The sequence below is a fragment of the Staurois parvus genome, unplaced genomic scaffold (genome assembly GCF_062004578.1).
Source record: "Staurois parvus isolate SC_StPar_1 unplaced genomic scaffold, SC_StPar_1.0 ptg000165l, whole genome shotgun sequence".
NCBI classification, from domain to species: Eukaryota; Metazoa; Chordata; class Amphibia; order Anura; family Ranidae; genus Staurois; species Staurois parvus.
In genome coordinates, this window is record NW_028317961.1 from 5,338,227 (window position 1) to 5,359,839 (window position 21,613).

General features: G+C 40.6%; 1 protein-coding gene across 2 annotated transcripts in view; it reads right to left on the reverse strand.

Moving 5' to 3' along the window:
* MED23 (mediator complex subunit 23) overlaps window positions 1–21,613 on the reverse strand; it is a 146,415-nt gene that overhangs the window by 63,712 nt on the left and 61,090 nt on the right. For both annotated transcript variants that reach the window (XM_089676173.1, XM_089676172.1), the window contains 3 exons: window positions 12,282–12,427; window positions 4,956–5,201; window positions 1,110–1,252 (listed from right to left, as the gene is read on the reverse strand). In XM_089676173.1, coding sequence (XP_089532299.1) covers window positions 1,110–1,252; window positions 4,956–5,201; window positions 12,282–12,427 — 535 coding nt within the window. The remainder of the gene's footprint in view (window positions 1–1,109; window positions 1,253–4,955; window positions 5,202–12,281; window positions 12,428–21,613) is intronic.

The window sequence follows — 21,613 nt, forward strand, 5'->3', positions numbered from 1 at the left end:
CTTGATCATTTCCCCAGAGAAGTATAATGCTACTATGGTAACATTGTATTCCTCTGGTCACAGTGTGTTAAAAAAAAAGAAAAAAAAAAAAAGAAAAACAAATTGGAGAAAAAAAAATATTTTTTTTTGTCCCTGTTCACTGCCACGCCAGTTATATGATTACCTTGTACTGCACTGGTGACAGTATGTATACATTTTTTATTTTTTTTGTAATACCTTCTTAAAATTTTATTAATTTCTCAAAAACTGATGACAAAAAATTACAAATTTCAAAAAACTTGCCATGACTCTTACTAAATAGTTTGGAATGTCTACTTTCCAAAAAAGGGCTCATTTGGGGGTATTTGCATTGTTCTGACTTTTTAGAGCCTCAAGCAATGAGATAGGCCGTTGGTTTGTGGACTCTTCCTACAGCCTAAATAATAAACACTGATTTGGGTTATTTTCAGTAAAGAAATGTTGCAGAATACATTTTGACCAAAATGTATAAAGAACAATTAATTATTTGCAAAATTTTACAGAAACAGAAGTGAAATGAAGAAAAAATTTTTTTTGGCCAAATTTTTAGGGAAAAAAACCCCAAAGGTAATAAAAATATCACCAAAAGAAAGCTCTATTTGTGTGAAAAATTATAAAAATTTAATTTGGATACAGTGTTGCATGACTGCAAGGTGCAACAGTGTTGTAAGCTGAAAACTGGCCTGGGCATGACGGGGGTGAAAGTGTCTGGTACTGAAGATTTTAAAGACCCTGCAGATACAGAAAAATACTGGATGATCTGTCCAAAATGCACTCAGCTCCTAACTGATGTTTTGGACTGACAACACACTGGATTTTGTTGACTTAAAATCACAAGACATGGTGACAGCCCTGACAGGTGTTTTTTCTATTCTTCACAACATAGAGACTAATTGTTCTGCAGTCCAAGATAAGAACTAGGAGGGATGATTAGGTTTCTTGAGATGACACAGGAGCAGTGAGCAGACTTCTAAATGACAAAATCAACAAGAATCTTTTTGCACTTATCTAACAGATAAAAAAAGAACAAACTTTATAAGAATTATTTAAGAATTATATAATTGTTTTTAAGCATTATACAAGTTTCTTACTTATGAATCCTTTGATGCCAAGTGACTCAATTTCCATATAGACCAACAAGCGACTGTAAGTTTCTACAAGTGCAGGAGCCAATGCTTGACTTGACTTCGTATGTGCCAGTTTAATCACTCTGGTGGCAATGCTGTGAATGAGGCTGAAGAGAAACAGAGAAAAAGAAATGCATGGTAAATAGGAGGACAAACATCGATGGGATCAGCATAAAGAATATTTTCATCCACTTGCCACATAAAGTGCTGGGATATGTTTTTGTATTTATTTTTCTCTAAATGACAGACCAATATGGGGCACTGTTATCTACAAGAAATGCTGGAAACATTTGCTAATTTTACTGGGGTGGGGGTGTTTGCTTTTGAAACACTGGGACCATTATTTATGGTACTGAATATAGTGTTAGGAAAACCCTTTGAATGTCATCTATTGGCTTTTTAAGATATTTCCTAAGCTGGCCATATATGGTTCAGTTTTTTTTTTGTTCAGAGTTGAACAAAAAAATTGAACCAATTCCCCATTCACACACTCGAGGTGGATTGGGGAATCCTCCCTGCTGCCATACTGTATTCTGGCTGCGGGGAGACTCCCCTGTTGTCAGAATACACAGATCAGACTTGAAGCAACTGACCAAGCAACTTTTATCCAACAGCGTGGTAAACAGAAGTTGATCAATAAACTGACTGCTGTTCAACTGCAGTGGACACACAGTTTGAAATTCAGCTGGTCCCTGCTGAACTGGCAGAATTTCAATCCATCTATGACCACATTTAGACGTCAACCAAGTAAAATCTGAAGTTTATGGGAGTGCATAGAGCTCCAAAAGAAGTAATATTTAAAAAGGTATATTTCAATATCTCTACCCATGTAAAAATGATAAATCAATGTTAAAGTGGAAGTTCACTATACTCACCTTGGATCGAGCGATGTGGTGTCCCCAAGCCCTTCGGGCAGCAAAATTCCGGGTCTTGATCGCTGGCCACTGTCATTGGCTATACGGGGATGACGTCACTCCCGCAAATGCGTGAGATTTCAGTCAGATTTGGCATTGCAGAATTTGTACATTGCTGGATTTTTTTGTGCATTGCAGGATTTTTTCACCATAATGGGTCCTATTGGGACCAATTTGTTATCTCACATTTCTGTGTCACGTGTATGTGTGTCACAAATAGATCCTGACTGGATCAGATTACTTTATATTTGTGTAGATATTTAATAGATTTTATATGTCTTTATGTATGTTTATTCATATGATGTTAGTGATTAGCGCTACACCAATTTATTTATACATAGAATTTGTACAGTGAACTGCACATGTGGCTCATTGTACAAGGGCACACAGGCAGGCAAGTAACTTGAGGCCAAAATTAAAGACGAGTGAACAGACAGGAATTTTAATGCAGAAGAGACAGAATTCTTGCCTGTTCACCCACCTTTAATTCTGGCGTCATGTTCCACTTTAAACAAGAAAAAGGTTCAAGTACTCCTTTTGACTTATGTTCGCCCAAACGCTGTCATCCTGACATTTGCCTCCCCTCCTTTCCCCACTTTTTACAGTTATTTACCCTCTGCAAACTCCCTTCCTTATATCCCCTTGACCTAAAATACTTCCAGCCTACATGCATATGTAGATCTGGCATTTGTTTTGGCCAAGTTATACAGGAATTTTTGGAAATTTTATACTGTATGTGCTTCTGCACTTTGCAACTCACAACAGAGACACTGTCAAGGAAGTGCACAGTATCTTGGGCAGTGCCAGTCTATGTTTTCGCCTGGACTGCAGACGTTCAATATTTTTAGTTTGAATAATAGTGTTGTACTGTTTAAAGATTCTATTAAGAGATGTCGTCATGTCGTTGTACTATTGTATTATGAACGATTACCCAGTTTAAAGCTTTGATATGCATACTTTGTTGCTGTCTACTTTAAGTAATTATGAAAAAAAAAAAGAAAGAAGAAAAGCCTTATGCAGTTGTTTCTGAGGACCAGGTGGGATAAATACTTGGCACAGTTAATCAAGCTTGGACCATGTAGAAGGACATATATATGCAATTTGGTTATACTACTCATTTGCAGGTGATTCTATACCAAAGTTACAAAACAGAGCACAGTGCCATTATTCCAAGTCAAGAAGAATTATTTGTAGTAAATAGACACTGTGCAGAGGTCAAAAGAATTACATTGTGAATACACTGTATAAAATCAACTCGTGGAGCCGAGCCTGATCATTTCATTTCCCTCTTCCTGGCACAGAAATGTAGCACAACATTGGATATTGATTCTATAAGGTAATTGTATCATACCAAGTGCTGTTAATGAGACTTCAGTGTTCTCTGATCAGACCTGTAAGCCTCTTGAAACCAAGTTTATCTGTGAATAGGTATCCATAGAGATTTATAAGATTTTTTCATGTTTATCATTTCTCCCATCTCTATAGCTATTATAAACAATGACTGCAGAATTGATTTTCCACGACGTAGTCTTACACTGTATATTTTGTATAGATTTGAATTTGTAAGACTTTGATTATATTGGACATTGTTGCCATTTTTCAGGAAAATCATGGCTCTTAATGTTGTTTCTCTTTTTGCCATACTGTATTGTATTCTTAATAATATGCCAATACTGAGGCCAGGCAAATATGCCTATGCTGAGATAAACAAGGTTTACCAATTCTGTAACTGCAAAAAAAAAAAAAATGTAAACGTTTTGTTGTAGATTTTATTCCTTGGCTGTTATAGAAGCTCCCTATGTCCTCCCCATCAATGTACAGTATACTACCTGTCTGCTCAATTTAACAAAAAAAAAAGTTTTGTTAGACTTTTGGGATATTGTGTGATCTATGAAAAGAATGTCAATTATCATAGCTTTTTATTTGGCTTCAAAACACAAAATGTACACATCCACAGAAATCTATATCGTAGTTACCAGTACATAAAAGATCTAGAAACTAAAACAATTTCAAATTGATGTAGACTAACTTAAAGTGATTCTAAAGGCAGAAGATTTTTTTACATTAATGTATCCTGTGCAGAGAGTGGGGACAAGCTGCTCTGGGAGTGAGCCTGTTTGAGTGCCCCATAGCAAGAAGCGTGCTTTTGGGGTCACTCGACAAGGAGGAGAAGCCAGGACTGCCGGCTTGGGACCCAAAAATAACCATTGCCCAGAGTCAGTAAGTATAACATGTATGTTTCAAAACATAAAATACAACCTTTAGAATCACTTTAAATAAATAAAATGTAATCAGAGGATGCCAACATCGATAAGCTGAGTAACTGAAGATTAAAGCTACTTTTGGGGATAGAAATAATGTAGATGACACTGCTGAGTTGGCTTTAAAGGTGCAAGCTCTAAAAGTTTTCTTTTTTTTTTTTTTGCACAAAGATAGTACAGACTTTTCATACTTCACAGACTGCATGCTTATTCCAGTTAAATAACTAAGCAGTGAAACCTAGATCAGAATAAGTCAAGAAACTACGATCTTTAAATACCAAATCAGGTATGACTCCTATATTTCCATCCTCACTAATTTCAAACAAACCGAGCATGGAAACAGTAATTCACAAATTAAATGATGCAATCTGTTTCTGTCAAATCTATCGGTCTTTTAACGTGTTACAATGCGATAATGCTACATTGTGATGTGCTGAATACTAACCCCCATTTACCATGAAAAGAACACAGTGCTCACTTTCCTCTGCTCAGCAATGACAACTTGACCTTAACAATTTTTGCAATGTCTCAGTATGCCTTTCAACGCCACAAGCTTTTAAAGATCACTTATGCAAAAGGCTGTTGCAAATCTATTCATCTGTCATAATGTGTAGAATAAAATGTCAGAATAGTACCTCATCTTTGCATGAACTGTAAGTGAATCCAACAAGTTCATTGGAAGAGGTGTAGTTGACCCAGACGCTATACAGTTGGTTCCTGGCAGCGATATCTTCACATTTCCATTGCCATAAATAGTTTCCACAAGCACTCCCATGGGTAATGTGAAACACTCAGAATTGGTTGAATAAGCATTACATAGCAAAGCAATTTTATAATCGTTCATTTGTAAACTCTTGCTTCTTAAACTCTGCTGCAAAAACCTATAGGATTCAGAAAATGGCAATATTAAAAGGAAAAAACATGAGTACATTGTAAATTAGATTCAGCTATATATTTTTCAAATTGTTAAACCTTATAAATGCTTGCATTCCCCAATTAAAATAGTTTTATTTAATGTACTGCAAGGAAAACATGTTTTTAGATGATTGATGTACATAACACAGCATACTGTAAGAACACTACCTTTCCTCCTTTCAGCCAGGGGGGTGAACTAGCTGAAAGCAATATACGAAGAAACATTTATGAGCAAATAAGACAAGAGCAATATTTGCCAAATGCAATTCCAGCTAAAGTGAATACCTAAGCAAAACATATTTTGATAATGTAGAAGGTGGATAGTCTGTGACTTCATTCAAAATATTTTTCTTCACTTTCTGTCCCAATAAAAATATTAACTGGATAGGAAGTGAGCTGAAATTTCTGTGAAAATGCACAAAAAACAAACAAAAAAAAACCAAAAACATGCATGACTTGCTGCTGCCCCTGAACTCTGTGACTTACTGATGACCCCTGAACTCTGCGTCGTTTACTAATAACCTTTGAAATCTTTGTTACTTACTACGGATGTCTGAGTTAGGCCCATTTCACATTGATGGTTCGATCGGGTCCAACTCAGTTTTTCAGGCGGACCCGATCGGACTATCCATAGTCCTCTATGGACCGATGGGTATCGGCGGGCAAGTGTTTGCTGACACCCACGGGCATCTGATCCTGTATGCCAAAAATCCGTCCAGCGGATCAGATTGGATGACAGCTGGGTGGAAATGAAAATGAAAATGTGGTTCGTTTCCATCCGACCATCCCATAGAAGACAGCGGGCTGTGTGTGTCTGCTCTGCAGCAGCAGAGTGGACACAGACCTGTCATCCACCTGCGCAGTGGGATCAGCAGGGAGATCCCCCACTGAGCAGGTGGATCCGCTGACAGGTCCACCCCGTCTGAAAGGGGTCTTACTTGTTACTACTTATCTCTAAACTCTCCATTATATAATCCTGCCCCCTTAACTCTGCTCAACATACTACTGACCTCTGAAGTTAGCGACACCCACTTTATGGGCCTGTCGGGCAGGGAGCACACCAAGGGGTATATTTACTAAAGCTGGAGAGTGAAAAATCAAGTTCCCTTCTGGACAGAAGCCAATAAGCTTCTAACCTCAGTTTGTTCAATTAAGCTTTGGCAATAACACCTGAAAGCCGGTTGCTTTCTGTGCAACAGTGAGTCTGATTTTGCACTCTCCAGCTTTAGTAATAAAGCCCAGAAGTGTGCCACATTTTTCTTCTAGACATTCCTTTGAGTGCATCTTATTTTAAATCTATCTTTTTTTTTTTTTTTCATATTCCTTGTTTGAAAAGTCTGTGACTAAATGTTTGAGGGTGTGTAAAAAACGGGGGCATGGTTTTGTGGGTCTGGCTTCAAAGGGGGGGGGGGGGTGTTGTAGGTGTGGTTAGAACTGAGCATCTGGTAACCTTACTTCTACTTCATGTCATAATGAAAACATTCACAAAAACAGGAAGTTAACGAAAATCTTTCTAATGGGATGCAGGCAGAAAAACACCTGACAATTTGTACCAAACACCTGACAATTTGTACCAAAACTAAAAAGAAGTTATGGGTAGAGATAAACAATAAAGTTCAGAAACGTAGCCCCTTGAGCAATGCAGTCACATGTAACAGCACAGTTAAGGTTGTTTACAGATCGATACTGAACAAACTATGTATTAAGCACATGCCCTCCTGAGGATTTACCCCCCTTCCTGACCAGGCCTTTTTTTTGCTATTCGGCGCTGCGCCATTTCATCTGGTAATTACACGGTCATACAATAACGCAAACAAAATTTATGTCCTTTTTGTCACACAAATAGAGCTTTCTTTCGGTGGTATTTGATCACCTGTGCGCTTTTTATTTTTTGCGCTATAAACAAAAATAAAAAAAAAGACCGAAAATTTAAAAAAAATTTATATTTTTTACTTTTGGCTATAAAAAAAAAAATATACAGTGAGGAACAGAAGTATTTGAACACCCTGCGATTTTGCAAGTTCTCACACTTAGAAATCATGGAGGGGTCTGAAATTCACATTGTAGGTGCATTCCCACTCTGAGAGACGGAATTAAAAAAAAAATTCAGGAAATCACATTGTATGATTTTTAACCAATTCAATACCGGGCAATTTTACCCCTTCCTGCCCAGGCCATTTTTCAGGTTTCAGCGCTCTCACACTTTGAATGACAATTGCGCGGTCATACAACATTGTACCCAAACTAAAATTTTATCATTTTCTTCACACAACTAGAGCTTTCTTTTGGTGGTATTTAATCATCGCTGGGGTTTTTATTTTTTGCTAAAATTAACAAAAAAAGACCGTAAATTTTTAAAGAAAAACACGTTTTTCTTTGTTTCTGTTATAAAAGTTTGCACATAAATAATTGTTCTTCATAAATTTAGGCCGAGATGTATTCTACTACATGTCTTTGGTGAAAATAACCCAAATTAGGATGTATTTTTTAGTTTGTAGGAAAGTTATAGAGTTCACAAACTATGGTATAGATCTGAATATTGATCAATCCTGAAGTACTGACAGCCAATCTAATTTCTTGAGGTCCAAGAATGTCAGAATAGTACAGATATCCCCCAAATGACCCCTTTTTGCAAAGTAGACAGTCCGACGTACTTCATAAGAGGAATGGCGAGTTTTTTGAAGTTGTATTGTATTTTTTTGTCATAATTTTTCGGAAAATGAAAAAATAAAAAAAAATTATTTTCACAATTTTTTTTTTTTTACATACTGTCACCAGTGCAGTACAACGTTATCATATAACTGGCATGGCGGTGATCAGGGACACTGACTGGTGACAGTGTGAAAAATTTTTTTTTTAACTGTTTTTATTATTTACATTTTTTATTACTTTTGTTTGTTTTTTTATGATTTTTTTTTTTCATATTTCACTATGTCCAAAGTAGTACAATGTTACCATAGTAACTTTGTACTACTTTGGGGAAGTGATCTTTTTTTTTTTTTTTACACAATTTGCTTATTTACAAGCATTTACCTGAATGACCGATTCATTCAGGTTTTTTTTTTTTTTAATTTTTTTTTGTGCTTAGCTGTGATTTGGCCACAGCTAATCACATGACATGTGCATGTAATTAGCTGTGACCATTCACAGCTAGACACTAGTATACAAAGGATGGCATGAATGAAGCCATCCATTATATACAATTGTCATGTGACCTGCTGTGATTGGTCACAGCAGGTCACATGGTACCGGCAACGGGGGCCGGTACTCAGATCTGTCATTGGCCGTGTCCGAGGTACACGGCCGGTGACAGATTGCGCCGCTGCGCGGCTCTGCAAGCGCGCGAACTGCGCATGTGCGGGAGGACGTCATATCCTGGCATGTCAGGGCCTCCAAAACTGTGATCGGTAGTCAGGAATTGTAATGAGGAAATAAAGCCCTTTTAAAAGCCTGAAGATGCTTATTGGATTTTGGGGGCCTGTCCATAGCTAGACTGCCAAAACGTCTCTCACATGTGGTATTCACCATACTTGGGAGAAGTAGCAGAATGTATTTGGGGGAGTAATTCCACATATGCCCATGGCATGTGTAAGCAATAAATCATTTAAGTGACAATTTTGTGTAAAAAAAAAAAAAAAATTTCTTGTGGTAAAAAAATGAATTCTTCTATTGACTCAACATGCCTCTCAGCAAATAGTCTGCGGTGTCTACTTTCCAAAAAGGGGTAGTTTTTTGGGGGGAGGGGCATTTCATGCCCAGCATTAGAAGTTTATGCCACACATTTCCTTAAGTGGGTGGACTTGGACCTCCCTTGGGGCGGTGACCGACCAATGCCAGCGATGGGGTGGATATACAAGGTGAGAGCCGCACTGCAGTCGGAAGTGATGAAAAGCATCAGAGTGAGGCTGTGCGGCGACTGGAAATGACACGAGAGCGCCATTGTTTGGGATATGGCGGTGGTTAGAGCACTGCTTGCAATCCATCACACAACCATACATATAATCTACAGGTGTGTTTTTATCAGTTATCTTGTGAGTGGCTGTCTGCATTCATTTAATAAAAGGTGTTATTCGTACTGCACCATTGGAGTTTTTATGTTTTATTCTTTCATGGCCATTGCATCTGGGGAAGAGGAGCAAGGATTGTGGATATGCTGATATTGTCACATTCCCTTCCCAGTTGGAATTTTTCAAAGGATATATGCCGACCATGAGAGTGGGAGGCATGTAAATTTGGTGAGTGTATACCCAAAAGAGGGAACGCTTTTTCTTGAACATGTGGTGATTTCAGTTTTGGGAAGTAAATAGAAGATTATCACATTGAAATTACCTTAATTTTATCAGTTTCTTATCAATTTTATAATTTGTCACTTTAAGATTGATTTTTGTTTACAGCGCCACTGAATCACCTAGGGTTCATTTATTGTTTATATGATCAAAGATATTGATCCATCCAGACACTATACTAGCAATGGAGGTTTATTGTATATGTCAGCATGTTCCTGACAATCAAGGGGTTAACTGTGATGACTGATGTAGTGATGGGTAATCTGATGTTATCTGGGAGGGATGCTAATGCTATTTGAAGTAGCTGACACGAACACAGTGATCAATAAAAAGAAAAAAAAAATCTGTACACTGTACTAATGACACTGGTAACAAGGCAGTGAAGGGGTTAACTGAAGGGGGGGGGGGGGGCGAGGGTTTAAATGTGTCCTAAAAGTGTTCTAACTGTAATTGTGTGCTGTTTTACTCACGTGTGTCTGCTTTATTCTCTCTCTGGGATGGAAAGTGCTCAGAGAGAGAAGATTGCATCATTTCCTGTACCTGTGTAAGTGTAAACACAGGTACAGAATGATGTCCGATAGGCCAGGGATCGATCATCCGGGCACTGAATCACGACACCCATGGGTCGGCGCGTGTCCCCGGCCTGCGATCACCACGAACATATATATATATATATATATATATATATATATATATATATATATATATGAGTTTGTGCACCCGTACCGCCCTGTAGCAGTACTTCTGCTGTAGGGTGGACAGGAAGAGGTTAAACATGCAGACACGTCAGTTTTTCTTTCTTCAGCAAGCCCATAAGTACTATTCGACATGTGCCTTGGTGAACGTTTTTGAAAATGACATGTCTTCTAAAAATATCTTTAAAATATGATTTAAAGTGTTACTAAACCCATGACCCTGCATTCACTATATCCAGTCTCCCACAGTACACAGAACATGGAAATGCAATTATTTTAGTAAATATAAACTGCTAAATACCTTTTCTCATCTCTTCAGCAGTATATAGTAGTCTTGTCTTATGAGGCTGCATGACCCCTTACCTTCTATCCAGAGCAGCCAATTCGCCTGTGACCAGCTGATTGTCCCTGTGCTTATCACATGCACCCTCCCGCCCTCCCCCCAAAAAAACGGTCTAGCAATACACACCAAGCTGAGCATGTGAAGACTTGCCACTGTGCTCTGTCCATAGGCAAATGGATTGGGAACAGTGGCAAAAGGGGAGGATCAAGATCAAGAAAAGACAGGATCAAGAAGCCTTTTTACACAATGGGGAGGATTAATCCCTTGAGTTCCACAGTGAGTATAACAAGCATGCTTTACTGCATTCGAATAGAAAAAAACAACAACAGTGAGCGCTAATCCTGAAAGCGGCTAAGCACTCTAAGCAACCAATATATACTTAAATGAAATAACATAAAATTAGTGCAGCGCTAAAAGTAGTGATAATAAGACAGATATAAGTCCACTGAAAGTCTTGGTCATATGGACGTGTCCAGTGACAAATGAGGATTCAGAATTGGTGATCCGTGTGGAAACGGCTGAAAAACGCACTCACCAGAAGTAAGACACATAAACGCAGTGTGCATCTAGAGCTCATGGATCCTCAATCCAGAGGGGGGTAAAGCTGGTCCGGTTACAGGAATGGTGGATCCCTCTTCTGTGGATGCAGCAACAGATCCTCCTTTTCCCGATTAGGTGTAGGATTCCAAGATCAAGATTCTGCAAGCAAAAGCTCCTCAGGGGAGTTTTAGGGAAGGACACCCATAGTGTAGTAGGTTATTACCTACTACACTATGGGTGTCCTTCCCTAAAACTCCCCTGAGGAGCTTTTGCTTGCAGAATCTTGATCTTGGAATCCTACACCTAATCGGGAAAAGGAGGATCTGTTGCTGCATCCACAGAGGAGGGATCCACCATTCCTGTAACCGGACCAGCTTTACCCCCCTCTGGATTGAGGATCCATGAGCTCTAGATGCACACTGCGTTTATGTGTCTTACTTCTGGTGAGTGCGTTTTTCAGCCGTTTCCACACGGATCACCAATTCTGAATCCTCATTTGTCACTGGACACGTCCATATGACCAAGACTTTCAGTGGACTTATATCTGTCTTATTATCACTACTTTTAGCGCTGCACTAATTTTATGCTTTACTGCATATACAGACTGATTTTACTGTTGTGGGTTTAGTAACACTATAGGTTTTGCACTGCCTCTCTAATAGGCATGTGGGTTTCTGGACCTTAGTCTGAAAGGCAACTCCTCCGTGGTATCAGAATACTCATGTCTGAGCTTCAACACTCCTCCTTCTCCAGGCCTGAACTGCAAGTCCTCTGCAGTAATAACAGAATACCCCGGTCTGAACTGCAACTCCTCTGTGGTCAAAAAATACGCCAGTTGGAACTGCAACTTCCCTGTGGTAATCCATGGTATTTGGAAGATGCAAATTCCCAAGGTTATTGAACAGGAACATGGTAAGATACAGTACATCTCTTAAAAAGGGTTTTCAAATGAAATTTCAAAGTAGGAAAAATAAATCACATGAAAAAGTTAACACATCATCATTACCAGCTTCACAGAAAACAATAGTAAGATGTTTAGATCTAATAGCTTATAAGACACACACCTCATAATAAAGTAGCTTGTATGCAAACCGTATTTTGGAAACCAAAATACAAGAATATTTTTAGAATGCTCGGACTGCAGTGATGAAAGAATCTAATAATAAAAAGATAGTCACATACTCGTGGTGTAGTTTTAGTGAATGAGGAATAGGAATCTGGAGTTTGGAGTTGTCATTTTGAGCTTTCCTGTTCAGATGAATCCAGATACAGGTCATTGCAAAAGAATGCGTAGACTGAGGTTTGGTGATATCCGGCACTGGAATACACTGAAAACAGAACATAGGTAAGCTTAATAAAATAGGTATTCTAAAAAAAAAGTAGAATTTTTATTACAAATATTGGGATGGATTAACGAAGACAAGAAAAACAAAAAATATAAAAAAATTGGAGTGGTTACTGAAAGCAATTAATCACATTTCAGCTTTCATATTACGGAAATATTAAAACAAGAATTGTGATTGGCTTATATGCAACAGCTCCAATACTGCGCCAATTTTATTTGTTCTCAGATATTCATGAATCAGCCCCTTTGTATTTATATTCACATACTAATATATACATATTCTGATGTTACTGGACAGGAATTATGAAAACATGTCTAATTATGAAAACACAATTCGTAAGGCTAGGTTCACACCTATGCAGTTTGCGAGTTTGTGTTTGATCTGTTTCTGTAGTGCTTTTTGTGGTGCATTTTTTTTCTCCAACTTGTTGCTGGGCAGATTAATATGCAAAGTGCATCAAAAATGTGTCAAAAACACACAAAAAAAACACACTACATGCATTTCTGCAGCATCTCCATTGAAGTCTATTGAACCAAAAACTCAACTTTTTGTGTTTAAAAAAGTCCCTGACCCTTTCCAAAAAATGCAACAGGTGAACTGGGAATACCCCAGACCCACCTATATAGAAAAGGACTACTGGCTCCTAATGATATTCAAAAATATGTGTACAAGAGCAAAGAACAAAAAACATACAATAAAAATCTTGCCCCCCAGTGGCCTGAAACATAGTCAGGGCTTCCACTACAATAGCTGGCTGAATGAATTGGAAGTGTAAATATAAATATAAAATCGAACTTGCAAAGAAAATAAAGCAGTTGTACACTTCCAGTGGCAGAGGTCAATGCGTTTCACAAAATTATGGCTTCTTTAGAACCTAATATGCTGATCAGGGCATCAATAGGTATGGTGGATCATGTAGCCCAAACATAGGTCTAGGGGCGGGCACAGGGGCATCAAATACAAACCACTCTCTAAAAGGGAGGGCACATAGTGGGCAGCATAGGTGAACTGCAGAAATTGTAGAACAGATAAATAGGTTGTGATTACCCAATTAGATCCAACTATGGTAACAGAAAGGAGAAAACACCTTCCCAACAGGAGTATACTGTATATATATATGAGCTGGTAAACAGGTAGTCACACACTATAATGGACCAAATGGCAAAAACAATCCCCTTAAATTGTCCCAGCAAGGGAACAACCAACAGCCACAAAACAGACCAAGGATAAAAGCCATCAGATTCCTTAGTGAAATACCATACCGTCCACCATATTGTATTTATATTCACATATTAACATATACATATTCTTAGGTTAGTGGACAGGAAGCAATTACGAAAACATATCTAATTATGAAAACACAATTCATAAAGGTTACTTAGTGATTTTTTTATTTTTTAGATGGTTGTAATAAAATATTTTAAAATGATGGTTGTATAGTGTGAAGCAAATATAAAATTTGCTGGATTCTTGCCACAGCTGGCACATTTTTTTGCTGTGTGAATGGGGCTTTAGGGCCTACCATTTTTCATTAAAGAACAATAGGGTCTATTTAAAGATTTATAATACTTAGATTGCATATGGTCTAAAGCCTATAAAGTAAAAAAGTGTCAAAAACACAACTTGCAAATATCAAGAGGTTTTTAATGGGAAAAAAAATTCCACTAACAATTTTTACAAAAGGCTATACATCATTACAATTAAATGAAATTATATTCACATTCCCAACCATCATAGACAAAACCAGAATTGTAATTTTCTGTAATCAACATACTTTTAGTCAAAAAGCTATAGATAAGTAGGTTACAACCAGAAAAAAAAACTTAGTTGCGACACAATGAAAGTTTATTCTTCTCTGTGCCACTACTCACCAAAATGTAATGAAGGGAATGGGCACAGTCAACTAATAAAAGGTTCTTGACTGGATAACATTATTAATGGCTTATCATTTAAGACTATCATCTTTCTTTTCTGTTACATCTGAAGAGTTCCTTAGAGACCAACTCTATTCAAAAGTATTGTTTTAGTCTTGTACGATAACTAGCAAGCCAAATGGCATTTCTTCTCATACCCCTTAGGAACTACAGTGGTGAGATGTCACTATCAGAGCTCTAGCTAACTGCTGGGGGCAATAAAAGCAAGTCACTGTGACATGCCCCGAGAAAATATTTCCCATAACATAGAACAAACAAAAAGCTGGATAACATTATTAATGGCTTCTCATTTTAGAATATCATCTTTCTTTTCGGTTACACCTGAAAAGTTCCTTAGAGATCAACTCTATTCAAAACTATTGTTTAGGTCTTATGTGATTACTAGCAAGCCAAATGGCATTTCTTCTCATACCCCTTCGGAACTACAGTGCTGAAATGTCACCACCAGAGCTCTAACTGCTGGGCCAGTAAAGGCCAGTCACGGTGACATGCCCTCAGAGAATATTTCCCATAACATAGAACAAACAAAAAACTGGAAAGGAAAGATGCAGAAGAGCACTACTGTTATAGTACTGGTAATAATTAAGGAGCCACAAACTAGTATAAAAGGCCATGGCTTAAGTGTGATGTCATCACATAGTGACGTCGGTCCACACTGTTGTTGGCTGAGCTTGGCGTCTTACATACTGGAGCCATCAGCTTGCCACATTGGTTATATGTAAGAAAATTCTTTTTTCACATTAGCTTTTACTATATATATATATATATATATAATTAACTTTTTAATAAAAAGAGATGCTTGAGTGCGCATGCGCGGCCGGCGGGAAGAACATGTCCCGCTGAGGCTCCGTCTCCCCGTCGGGTGACAGTGCCTGGAAGCAGCGGGTCCCGGCCCGTAATACACAAGGAGGGGACCCGGTCCCCGTGGCAATCCTCCAAGGGTCTGATCCACCCTGGTCTGAGGCGGATCCTCCGCGGCAAGTCGGAGAAATCCGACAAGGGACTCCGTCCCTGCAGTGAGCCGTCTATAGGCCCGCCCACCGCTGCCCACGCTACACGGAGGCAGAGGAGAGAGAGCAGGGGGGGCTGAGATCAGAATAACAGCCCCCCCCCCCATTAAAAGCTGCAATATGGTCAAAGGGGCACCCCGGCACCAGGTCCCCCCATCCACCAAAACCATCAAGGAGGCCCTGGCAAAGGCCTCCACAAAGATGGCCACCGCCCCAGCACGTGGAAGCAAGCAAGCAAGCAGCAGGGGCATATGCAGCCCTGCAGGATCCGCAGCCCTGCAGGATCCGCAGCCCAGCCATCCCTGCACATCTGAGGGTGAGTCTGACACTGAAACAGATGTCCCTGCACAAGCCCTGACGTCTGACCTTACAACCCCTGACCTGTTAACCCGCTTTGAACAAATGCTACACAAAGCTTTGAAGCAAACCTCAGACCGCATCACTGCCACGCTGTCTAGGGAAATCCGTGAGCTAGGACAACGCACTGCGGACCTAGAACAGAGGGTGGATGGTCTTGGCGCCTCACGTCAGACGCATACGGATGACCTTGATCTCCTGCGTGACGAAAACGCTACATTATTAACACGACTAGAGGACTTTGAAAACCGAGCATGGCGCTCAAATCTACGTATCCGTGGCCTTCCGGAAACGATCGTTGATGTTCAATCAACGATAACAGCTCTGTTCCAAGAGCTTGCCCCAATTCTCTATCCAATTCCAATCGATAGATTGGAATTGGATAGAGTTCACAGGGCGTTAGCACCACGACGCACTGACGGTCCGCCACGTGACATTATAGCCAAGCTTCACTTTTTCCGTACCAAGGAGCAACTTCTACAAGCTGCCCGTAACGCAGAATCTCTACAGTTCCAAGGTCATACCTACCAATTATTCCAGGATCTATGCCCCACAACCATCGCCAAGCGCAGGGCTATGAAACCCCACCTACAAGTACTTCAACAACATGCAATACAATATAGGTGGAGCTTCCCTTTTAAAGTGCGATTCCGACACCAGTCTCGGGATTACACCTGCAAGACTCCGGAGGACCTTTTAGACACCCTGCGGACCCTGCAACTACATCCCCCAGCGACGCCATCAGAGAGCACCAAGCGGAGGTCCACATCCAGCTCGCCGCGGAAGTCCTTCCCCGCGCGTACAACTGATGGTCAATTCAACTTCCACAAGAGAGGGCGTTTTTCGTCTCCAGGCCTATCCTCACAAGATACCATGGACTGAACTGTGTCCCACGTTTATCCTTCTTTTCCCCCCCTATTTTTGCCGCACACACCATACGATATATTCTTTTGGTTATCATTATCATCACGGTTAACACCGTTAATATTCTCTCTCCCTCTACCCATTAAATCTTGGATTGCCCCACAACATGGGGATTGTTCTGCGCCCCCCCCTCCTGGGTTCCATATTAGTTTATATCTGGGAGCCTAGGCTTTGACGGCATGCGATGTCGTACCCCGGCACCCATGAGGTTTCACTTGCACTATTAGTGCCGTCTGAGTCTGGGATGCCCTGATTTTTTCGAAAGTCTTTTTTTTAATTTACCTGTTTTTTCTACCGGGACCTTGCCATCATTTAGTAATTACATTGCTGTCATCCTTACGGTCCGCGTACCTGCACACTCCACCTTAGCCCCTGTGTTATTGGTTATTTAATAACACTTGGGCTACTGTTGCTCCCTAGATCACCCTGATCCAGAGTGTCCTTGGGAGGCCACCTTTTTTAGGCCTTAAATGGCCTCCTACACCCCTTCTTTCCTATTACCTCTCTCCTACCGTACCCCTCTTCCCTCCCTCCAACATGACTCCATGACCTTGCACAACATACTCCGCAACAATCTTATCCCCCGCAGTAATCGTCAGGCTCCACCCTGGGCGGTGATGCCATGCTATCCAAACCACTATGCACTTTCCCCATGGGCTCGTTAAATGTCCTTACCCTGAATGTTCAGAGCCTCAATATCCCACAGAAACGTAATAAGGCTTTCCAAACCTTCGCTACACTTAAAGCCCACGTGGTCTGTCTTCAGGAAACGCACTTTACTACCAACTCCACTCCTAAGTTTTTTGGTCCTCGATATCCTCAGGTCTATACAGCCTCTGCCACCGCCAAACGTAGGGGGGTACTGATTGCCTTCCATCGCACAACACCTTTCACGCCATGCACCGGAATCAAAGACCCGGAGGGTCGTTACCTCCTGTTAGTAGGGCAACTCCTTGACGTAGATGTCACCATTGTTGCATACTATGCCCCAAACCAAGACCCTTTACCTTTCCTTTCACACATACTCTCGGTTATAGATCACCATAAACGCGGAACTTTAATTGTTGGCGGAGACTCTAACAGTGTAATATATCCCTTTCTCGACAAATCTCCTCAACCATCTCCTATCCCTGCTTCTAAACAAACCTTCCAATCCATACTACAACATTATTCTTTGATAGACTCATGGCGAGAACTCAACCCGACCAAACGCCAATACACCTTCTATTCTCACCCCCATCGGTCATTCTCTAGGATAGATCATATTTTCGTCACCACTGCCTCTTCCCCACGGCTTTTGACTTCTGAAATAATTCCCATCCCCTGGTCTGACCATTGCGCCGTTTTCATATCTATGGCTTCGTTGGCCCCATCCCCCGCTGAACATCAGACGTGCATCCCTTTTGGCAAACTTAGCAAGATCTCGTAATATTCCCGCATATTTCCTGTCCCTAGATATCCGGAAAGCATTTGATACAGTGTCATGGCCATACCTCGATTATATTTTGCATCGGTGGGGTTTTGGCCCACACTTTTTAACCTGGATCTTCTCGCTGTATCGAGAGCCTTCGGCCCGAATTAGGTATCTGGGGCACAGGTCAGCTCAATTCCCGATCTCCAGAGGCACAAGACAGGGCTGCCCTCTGTCCCCCTTGCTCTTTGCTCTGGCTATAGAGCCCCGAGCCCTCTTAATTAGAGCTAACCCGGATATCAGGGGACTCGAGATAGGGGGCACACACCATAAGTTATGTCTCTTTGCGGATGACGTCTTGCTCTTTCTCACGTCTCCCTTGACTTCCTCTCCCTCCCTACTCCGGCTTCTCGAGGCGTTTGGCTCGCTTTCTGGTCTAATAATAAACCCGAATAAATCTACAGCACTCAACATCTCTCTCCCCCCTATAGAGTTGACGCATCTGAAACAGATTTTACCATTCCCTTGGTCACAGTGTCATATCCCTTTCTTGGTAATCAAACTGACTCCTAAGTTATCAGACCTTTACACAGCTAACTATCTTCCGATGCTAAACCATCTTTCTGCTCTTCTGTCCAAATGGTCTTCCCTCCCCCTCGCATGGCTAGGCAGAATAGCAGTTATCAAGATGTCAATCCTCCCAAAAATTCTATATCTGTTTAGAGTCCTTCCAGTCCCAGTCCCCCCTCATTACCTCCGCACACTACAGCGTCGCATCTTTTCCTATGTATGGGGCAATACTCGCCCTCGTATACCCCGCTCCACCCTATACCGCCCTAAACTCGATGGAGGTCTAGGCCTACCTGACATCGGCAAATATTATCAAGCAGCGCATTTAGCCCAATTACCTAAATATCATGCAACCTTTGAAATCCCTCAATGGGTTGCACTTGAATCAATAGAATGTGATCCCTTATCCACCGCTAACCTACTCTGGTTGAGGCCAATAGACCGCCGCTCTATAACCAACCCCATCACCTCTCACTTTTTATCCTTATGGGATAAACTGAAAACCCGTTATCTCCTCCAATCACTACATAATCCTATGCTCTCGTTTCTACGAAACCCAGCTTTTCCCCCGGCATGGCAGACACCCCGTTTATTCAAAGCCTGGTCCTCTGCTAATTTGCTCCGTACGCATCATTTCCTACAGAGGAATAAGTTTAAATCCTTTGCCTCGCTGCGGGAAACGCATAGCCTCCCGGCCTCTGAGATATTTAGATACTTGCAGCTACAACACTTTTACGCCCCCTACGCTACAATAACCAATCGGCCAGACACCATGTCTCTCTTTGAACGAGTGTGTTGCAAAGACCCTCATAGACGTGGGCTTATCTCCTGCTTATACTCACTCTTCGCCACTTCGACCACCACGTCCCCCCCTCTATATACCCATAAATGGGAAGTGGATCTAGGTAAGAAATTCGACCCGTCTGATTGGGACCACATTTGGGCCAACACAAAATCGTCTTCGCAGAATGTTGTAGCATTGGAAACGAATTATAAAGTTTTAACCCGCTGGTACTTGGTCCCAGCGAGAATCGCAAAATTTACCCCTAATTACTCGCCCAATTGTTTCAGAGGCTGTACGGATCTGGGAACACATTACCATATATGGTGGGACTGTCCTGTAGCCCGAACCTTTTGGGATGAAATTTTCACCATGATATCTACATTTAGCACTATCACTATACGGCCCGACCCAACAACAGCCCTACTCAATCAATGCCCTCCTGGCATCTCCAACTCGCAATTTAAGCTCCTTATGCAAGTCACGACAGCGGCTAAACAGGTTATAGCGAAGTCTTGGAAATCCCCTACCCTAAGTGTCGCGGCCGTCAAAACCAGAACAACACAAGCCATGATACACGCAAAAGTGGAAGCCACAGTTCTTGACACAATCCCTAAATTCCTGCGCATATGGAGCCCTTGGGTAGAGCGCTTCCTCCCGTCCAACTTTGACGAATCACTACTTCTCCCTTGAGTTCTGTACTGTACGCCAAGGATATGGTCAATAGCCCTTTGTGCGTAGCGCCTGTTGTAAACTTGATGAATGTTCATGGAGTCATGGTTGTTGTTCTTCTTCCCCTTCCCCCCCCCCCTTCCGCCCCTGTCTGACCCCCTCAAAACTTCCCCCTATTTCTTTAATGCACTTGGGAGACATTGCTATGCTTGGCTGACACCATATTGTGATCTGTTGTTGATTTTTATTTACCTGTTTCCGTTGGAAATGTATAGGCATTAATGCCTTGACCCTCATTTATTTTATTATGTCCTACTGTCACTTTAATGCCTAGTATACATTAACGATGTCTCCTTGTTTGTGTCATTCCTGTTTATTGTTAATAAAATTGTTTGAACAAGAAAAAGAGATGCTTGAGCTTATGTCACCATGAAGGAATTTTTATTTTTTTTACCCACTGGTGACATCGGCTACTTAGTATATTGGTCAGCAGCGGTGGAGCCGGTCCTGCTTATGGAGTGCTGTGCGTATCATGACCATTTCTAGTCTGATGGTCCACCTGATCAGCCCTTTTGCACTGTGGTAAAAGGTAGCAGATCTTTCCTCGACATTGACACACTATATTGCACCAAGTGGTAGAAATTCATCTGTCACTCACACCTTGTGGATTGATTCTCTTCTGGAAGGAGGAATTTTATTGAAGGACACCATCTACTTTTTGTTTTTTGGATATTTTACGTATGGACACTTCTTTTTGTATGTGGCACATTTATATTATTTTCTGTTTTAAGTGAGAGTTTATTATCACATTAACTGTTTATTATCACTTATTGATTAGTGCTGCTTTTTGTTTTATATTTTGATTAACTGGTGTATCAGTTCACAGCGGCTGCTTATACACATGTATTGTTGATCTAGCATGGATTTAATTTGGTTATCCTGGAGATATAAAAAGCCAATAGGCGATTCAAGCCCACAACACTGACTATTGCTGCGGTATTCAGGGCTCTTGGGGCATTTAGAAGAAATGGGTGAGGCTGACTTACCTGTACACCAAGTGGTTGTTTTAACCACTTGAGCTCCAGAGGATTTACCCCCCTTAATGACCAGGCCTTTTTTTGCTGTTTGGCGCTGCACTAATTCAAATGATAATTGCGCGGTCATGCAATGCTGTACCCCAACGAAATTTACGTCCTTTTTTTCACACAAATAGAGCTTTCTTTTGGTGGTATTTTATCACCTGTGCGCTTTTTATTTTTTGCACTATAAACAAAAAAACCACGACACTTTTGAAAAAACACAATATTTTCTACTTTCAGCTATAAAAAATATATTGTAAACTCAAAGTTAGTCATAAATTTAAGCCAAAATGTATTCTGCTACATGTTTTTGGTAAATAAAATCCCAAAAGGGGTATATTGATTGCTTTGTGTGAAAGTTATAGCGTCTACAAACTATGGTATAGATACTGTAATTTATGCCTTTTTTTGCTATACAGCGCTGCACTAA